Genomic DNA, 7,500 nt, shown 5'->3' with positions numbered 1-7,500 from the left:
GCTAAATTCCGGAGGTTATGAGAGGACCACTGCCGCAAAGTTGTGTGTCCGAGATCAATGCGCCTCAGTGTACATCCGGGGACTTTCCCCCAACCAACAAATGAAGGTCGCAGCGGTCCTATGTTTACTAACGTGCGTACTATCGTCGCCGATTTATTTGGATCCAATGCAATCCGCCAACTTTAAAGCCCCTTTTCTCTGAACCTATGCCTTTCTGGAAGCGAACAGCCTCTATTTACGGCCGGAACGGTCCTTCTAACTGACGTTAGCTTAGCTGTATGCTAGACATCTTTCTCTGCATGGAGTTGGCGTCATCTGGTGGTGAGTAGAAGATGTTGTTTGTGGAACTATTTGCTGTCGTCGCGGAAGTTTTATAGGCAATAATGATTGTAACTTAAGATCCTTGCAAGTTACAACTATGTGTTTTCTTTCATGTATACGGGAAAAAGTGGTAGAAAAGCTATTTACCACTCGGGGTCGGACATTATGCTCTCATAATGTCCTCTCACTCGGGGTAAATTGCTTACTTATATGAACCACGTTGCTGACGAGTGCTCCTCTTCTCTCTTCCTGAAGTTTACCTATAACTCCACCGATCAGTTTCAAACTTTGTAAGCGCACTCCCTATGGGCCAAGGAAAAAACATTTCCTTGCATTTTTCACATCAGCCTTTTATAGCGCCAACAGGAGGCCGACTTATGTAACACACATTTTTGGATATTACTCCTTCAGATTTTACCCACAATTAACACAAATCAGTACACAGTATCTCTACAGTCATATGATCAAGACGGATCTGACCCATATTAAATATTCCATCCTGATTGGCTAAGATTGGCCTCCAAACTTTGCAGGATTGATCCGTTTCGAACAAAATGCCTCAAATCAAACACAGCGTGCAATTGTAATGAAATTGTGCACGCACATTCGCAAAAGGCCAAGGAAGAAATTACACTACAAAATGTTCAAATCAGCCTCATGGTGGCGCCATGAAAGGTCTAAGATTGGTGAAGAACACATGCCACCCTTTTTACATTTGCCTATTATAGCACCACCAGGACGCGTGGCCTGGTGGAGACATGAGCTCGGAAGAGCACTTCTTCTAGTTTTGTTTGTGGACCCAAGGTGTAGCAGAATGTAGCAGATTAGCTCTGCCTGTAGGAACAGAAGCCTGCCTGATATCTCTGTTGGCCAGGAGGAGGGATTCCCCTCTGACTGAGCTGAAGGTGTTTGGTTTCCCATGCGGGTGAGCCAGGTTTGAATCTACATGTAGGTGGTTTACACTCACCTGTTGGATACCTGTGTGGAGCCAAACATCCCGGCTTGTCTGTTCCTTTCAATCAGCCCTCGGACGTCTGGAGGGACATCTGGGTCAAGGATCATACAGTACAGTATACTCACACAATACTTCACACCAGAGAACTGCAAACAGCTAAAAGGAACCAACTACTCTTCAAAACCTTCAAAAACAATGTACATATGTACTGGGGAAAAAAAATGTTTCGGTAGTGAAACCTTCATCAGGTAACCAATAAAGAATCTCAGATTTCTTGCATTTGAAGATGCAAAAAATTAATTAAAAAAAGATCATTGGTGATACGCATCAACTGCCAGGTATTAATTAATTAATCTGCCTTATATATCGCCGACAACTGGAACACATCATGTGGCCAGGATTTAAACAAGAAGCACATGGCCAGGCTGTGCGTTGTCTTTTCTTTCACCAGGAAAATATTTTTTTATCTGCGATTCTTTAGTTATGGTCTGAAGAAAAAAGCTTGTTTTGACTAAATCCCGCAATCTGGGACAAGAATCCAGGATAAATGTCTGTCTATCTATCTATCTATCTATCTATCTATCTACATTATCTATCAAATGTACAATTGTATAGGAAAACAAATACTATATAAATCCTGTCTCTCTACACTGTCCTGTATAAATACATTAAAAAAAGAAACTGCATAAACAATCTTTGGTGGTAGAGTGTGATACAGTATCTGCTGGGGTATGTGTGGGTCAAGTGGTTTGGTCAAGGAGCAGATAGCACTCACTCACCCACCTTAACTCAAATGCACTCATCAGGCCCAGGGCATTCTGACTTTTAGCTTCAAGTTGTCCCGAAGATTGACTGGCAGTATACAGTAATTAGGTCAGCAGTTCAGGTTTCGTGGATTTGCCGGTTTCGTCAGGTGGCACGTCACATGACAATCTCAAAATAAGAGGGAACGCACACGCAAGCAGGCACATGTGCACACACACACAGATGATGGCGTGGAGCTGAGAGCCATCCAACAGCAGATCACAGCAGACTATAGCTGGATCAATAGGAAGGCTTTTAACCACATGCACACTAACACACGCGCACGCACACATACACACACACACACACACACACACACACACACACACACACACACACACACACACACACACACACACACACACACACACACACACACACACACACACACACACACACACACACACACACAAAGGCTGGGCGATTGATGTCAAGTTGTCTATTAATACACTAGCTGGTGGAGTCATGAAGCAATTCAATTAGGATTTCCTTGTCTTTAAAGCCGGCAAAGAGCTGAGACAAATCCAATCGACAGAGAGAGAGAGAGAGAGAGAGAGAGAGAGAGAGACGGTGTTGGGACTGAGAGAGAGAGAGAGAGAGGCGTGATAAATTGATGGATGGATAGATAGTTGGAGAGGCAATCCAGGATCAAAGAGAACCCCCTGCACACATACACCAACAAATAGATTAGCATACATTCAAACACGCACACACCAGTGGTGGAAAAAGTACATTTACTCACATTTATTACTTAGGTAAAAGTATCAATACTGCAAGTAAAAGTCCGGAATTCAAAAGTAGGAAAGTGTTGGCATCAAATGTACTTTAAGTACCAAAAATACAAAAGGTTGGATTAGATCGGCTATTTTCAAATAGTCTAGGTATAAGATAGAGAAATAGTGGATTAATGTATGTTTTACAATATCATAATTTATATCTGCAGAGTAGCTAGTAACTAAAGTTTTCAAATAAATGTAGTGGAGTAAAAGTACAATATTTTCCTCTGAGATGCAGAGGAGTAGAAGTAAAATTACTGAAAACTGGAAATACTCAAGTAAAGTACAAATACCTCAAAACTGTACAGTACAGCACTTAAAGGGGTACTGTCAACTAAAGGGGTTGAGGGGCAGATTACACTGTGACATCTGAAAACGGTCTGAAACAGTCTGAAGCTCATGTCACAGTGTAATCTGCCCCTCGGCCCCCAACAACAGCTGACCAGTACAGTAAGTAGTCATACAGTCAGGCTATACAGACAATTAATTTGATTGGCTTATAATTGTGCATCCCCACAATGACATCATACAAATATTAACTTGTTTTTAGATGATTCTTAAAGTGACAGTAACCCTTTAGGTGACAGGCCCCCTTTAAGTAAATGTACTTAGTTACTTTACACCACTGACACACACACACACACACACACACACACACACACACACACACACACACACACACACACACACACACACACACACACACACACACACACACACACACACACACACACACAGAGAGGGTCCCTGTACACCTGTGCATCAGTGTGTTGGTGCATGGGGGTGAACAGAGTGAAGAGCAGAGGGGCTTACTGTAATCTCATCACTGGCACACCAGTAGGGGAGAGGTCAGACACGCACATGCGCGGGCACTCACACACTCACACACTTGTGCACAAAGAATGGGAGAGAAAGACACGGCTACAGAAAGTGAGACAGAGTCAGAGAGAGAGTGAGAAAGACAGAGGGAGGCAGGCAGGCAGAGGTTCACAATTTGAACACTGCTGGACGTTGAAGCACCATCACTTTTAGCAGACACCAAGCAGCCATTGGCATGCATCAATCATTCTTAATGGAACATTTCCATTGATTTTCAGTATGCCTATTCAAGGTCAAGCCACAGTCCATCTTCTGACTGTGCTGTGCTGTGCCGTGCTGTGTGTGTGTGTTTGTTTGTTTGTGTGTCTACTTATCCTTAGAAGGACCAAATGTCCTAAGAATGACATAAAGTGACGGAATTTAGCTGGTCATTGCTTTTTGAGGATCTGTTTTTGTGATTATAGTGCTTTAGGTTTTGCTTAGAATAAGTGTTAAGGTATGTAGTGGTGAGGTTTAAGGCACTGGGGAATGAATCTAGTCAGTGGAAGTGAACAAAGACTCCCAAGTACACTAATCTTTACATGTGAGTGTACTCTCAGTGTACTCTGTGTGTGTACTCTGTGTGTTGTACTCTGTGTGTTGTACTCTGTGTGTGTGTGTGTGTGTGTGTGTGTGTGTGTGTGTGTGTGTGTGTGTGTGTGTGTGTGTGTGTGTGTGTGTGTGTGTGTGTGCACGCGCACGTGTGCATGCCGTGTGTGTGTGTGTGCATGCCGTGTGCGTGTGTGTGTGTGTGTGTGTGTACTCTGTGTGTGTACTCTGTGTGTGTGTACTCTGTGTGTGTGTGTGTGTGTGTGTGTGTGTGTGTGTGTGTGTGTGTGTGTGTGTGTGTGTGTGTGTGTGTGTGTGTGCACGCGCACATGTGCATGCCGTGTGTGTGTGTGTGTGTGTGTGTGTGTGTGTGCGCGCGCGCGTGCGTGTGCATGCACGCGTGCGTGCATATTCCAGTATGTGAACTAGGTCGCAAAGCTTTCAGGGAGCAGAAAATAATTTCTAGATATCAGTGAATGCAGAGCAGCCCATTCATTCAGTGTATTTCCTTTCTGCCTATCTGCTCATCTATTTGGCAGTAATGCTCCGAGCCGTATCACAGCCCACTATCTGGCTCTGTTATAAAAACAGAGCACACAATGACACCAAACAGTGGACATTAGCCCTCCAGTCAACAACCATGGGAAGTAGTTTCCACGTCAGGAGGAAATGCCTGCGGTGTACAGTATATGGTTGAATGGGCCACTTTTGGCAGCATTATGCTGTACGCACATGTTTGTTTTACTAAAAGGCACACCAGAATAAGCTCACAACGCATCACAGAACACACTCACACTCACACTTGCGCGTGCACACACACACACACACACACACACACACACACACACACACACACACACACACACACACACACACACACACACACACACACACACACACACACACACACACACACACACACACACACACACACACACACACACGTGCCCACAAGCGCTGTGGTGGAATTCAAGTTCTGTCAATAAGACGTAAATAAAGAAGTGTCAGAGGCAAAGGCATAAGGCGGTGGTGGTGGTTTAATACAATGAATTGTACAAGTGATTGTGTACATAGAAGTACCACAGGCCTGTGGTACCGAGATTCTGCTCTAAGCAAGGAAATCAACCCCCAGTTATACTGGCATTGCAAGGACATGCTGTAACATAAACAATATCTATCAACCTAGGAAAACATCTTACAGTACAGTACATCATGTTGTCTGTAATGCATCTACGACAACGCGCACGCACACACGCGCGCGCACACACACACACACACACACACACACACACACACACACACACACACACACACACACACACACACACACACACACACACACACACACACACACACACACACACACACACACACACACACACACACACAGTTCTTCTTTCGTGTATCATCGTATTCCAGTCATTCTCAATTTCTGTGACTGATGATCAGTGGCTGTATTGTGTGTGTGTGTGTGTGTGTGTGTGTGTGTGTGTGTGTGTGTGTGTGTGTGTGTGTGTGTGTGTGTGTGTGTATGTGTGTGTACGTGCGTGCGTGCGTGTGTATGTTTGTGTCAGTGTGCATGCGTGTACATGCATGCGTGCATGTGTGCATGCTTGTGCGTACGTGCGTGTCTGTGTGTTTCACACAGGCTGTTATTGTCTGGCCTCATTGTGATCCGTGAAGTCAGGGACATTGTGGAGGGCCGAGACAGAGATATTGTAAACAGAACTACTGTAAATATGGACGAAAAAGGTGGGTTGCATTTGTCAACAGGGCAGAATCGTGTACGCATTTTTTCCTGCTTTTGTGAAACGTCTGTGGCAAAATCAGAGCTCCTTCTCGCTCTCAAAATAAAAAGGAGGAAGATGGAGAGGAAGGAGAGGTATGAGGAAGGAGAGGTTTAGGTGGGGAAAGAAAGAATGAATGGACGAGGACATAAACTAAAACAGTTCTGAAGACGCAGGTTTAAGAGCATCCAAACCTTGTAGTAAGGGCAGATAAAAAAACTTGGGAAGTCCTTTGTGCCGGCTGCTCTCAAGCTATACAACGAGACACACAACAGTCGCTTGCCAAGGCCAACTAGGATAACCTAGGGCAAACCTATAGTACAGTAAATAAGGCGAATGTCCTTCCTGCAGCTGGCCTGGTTGGAATCAAGTGTTGGACAAGGTAATCAAAACCATTATACAACTACAAGTGAAAGTTGCTCAGTAAGATTTGTACTCAAGTGAAAGTTGTAGGAGGAAACTCTCCAAATAGCCTAATATTTCTATTCATTCATGAAAGCTGTGTGTATGTATGTATGTACAATATGTCTGTCTGTGTGACATGGGCATCCAAATGAACGGCCTCAAACTCGGCGTGTGTGTTTCATATGACCTGAGGGTGTTGAGTGGCAATTCTGTCGGAGCGAAGAACCGAAAGCAATGAATATCTATCCCAGGGAACACATAGAATCCCTGATTGGCATCCCGACCAGTCGGTTTAACTGATTGGCCAAGTTATACTTTGTTTGTGCCGCGCTGCAAATCTAAGTGGCAGCGTGTGTGTGGACATACAGATGTGCCATTTCAAAAATGCACACGTCCAGCCATTGGCAAGACAGTAGATTTCCAGTGGATTGGTTGTAGATCAGCTATTTTTGCTATTTATATTACCTTCTCTGACTTAAAAGTTTAAATCTACCTACAGTATGGAGGTGGGTTCTACTTTTCAATGGGAATAGAGTGGTTTCTTGCCATTTGCGGGTTTCTGCAAAAACACGCTCCATTCTCCATACAAATTTGAAAGGCATTTACAGGACCTTTTCAGGAAAAGAGCCTGAAGAATTGAAACGGCGGTGGTCATAGTGAAGGAAGTGAAGGAAATGAAGGAAATTGGCGGCGTGTAACAAAACAAGTGTGGAGTTGACTACTGGCACAGCGAGATGCGCAATGGGGCGTGTATTCACGACATACATCGTTCCCCATTTCCATTGCCCCGAGAACGCCGGCGCCCGAAGGGCTTAATCTATGGCAGCGCAATCTACTTCTTGCTCACAACGTGTCACGAGAGCTTGTAGATCTGTAGATACATACTGTATACTCTCATTAACACAACGAGTCACTGGAAAGCTGTGGCAGAAACACGCTATACTTTCTCCGCAAACTGCTACATAAAGCATGTGGGAGCAGGATAAACACAAAGGCTTCACACAGACAGAGAATAAGGACGATTAATTGTGCGACAGAGAGCGAG

At 44.3% G+C, this 7,500-nt stretch overlaps 1 protein-coding gene across 1 annotated transcript in view; it reads right to left on the bottom strand.

Moving 5' to 3' along the window:
- camkmt (calmodulin-lysine N-methyltransferase) overlaps positions 1-7,500 on the bottom strand; it is a 167,892-nt gene that overhangs the window by 40,792 nt on the left and 119,600 nt on the right. Inside the window, exon 7 of the mRNA XM_080741114.1 lies at positions 1,289-1,355. Coding sequence (XP_080597240.1) covers positions 1,289-1,355 — 67 coding nt within the window. The remainder of the gene's footprint in view (positions 1-1,288; positions 1,356-7,500) is intronic.

The sequence above is a fragment of the Nannobrachium achirus genome, assembly GCF_963921795.1.
Source record: "Nannobrachium achirus genome assembly, chromosome: 13".
Taxonomy (NCBI): domain Eukaryota; kingdom Metazoa; phylum Chordata; class Actinopteri; order Myctophiformes; family Myctophidae; genus Nannobrachium; species Nannobrachium achirus.
Note: the sequence above shows the minus strand (reverse complement) of the source record. Positions and strands in the feature narration are given on the sequence as shown.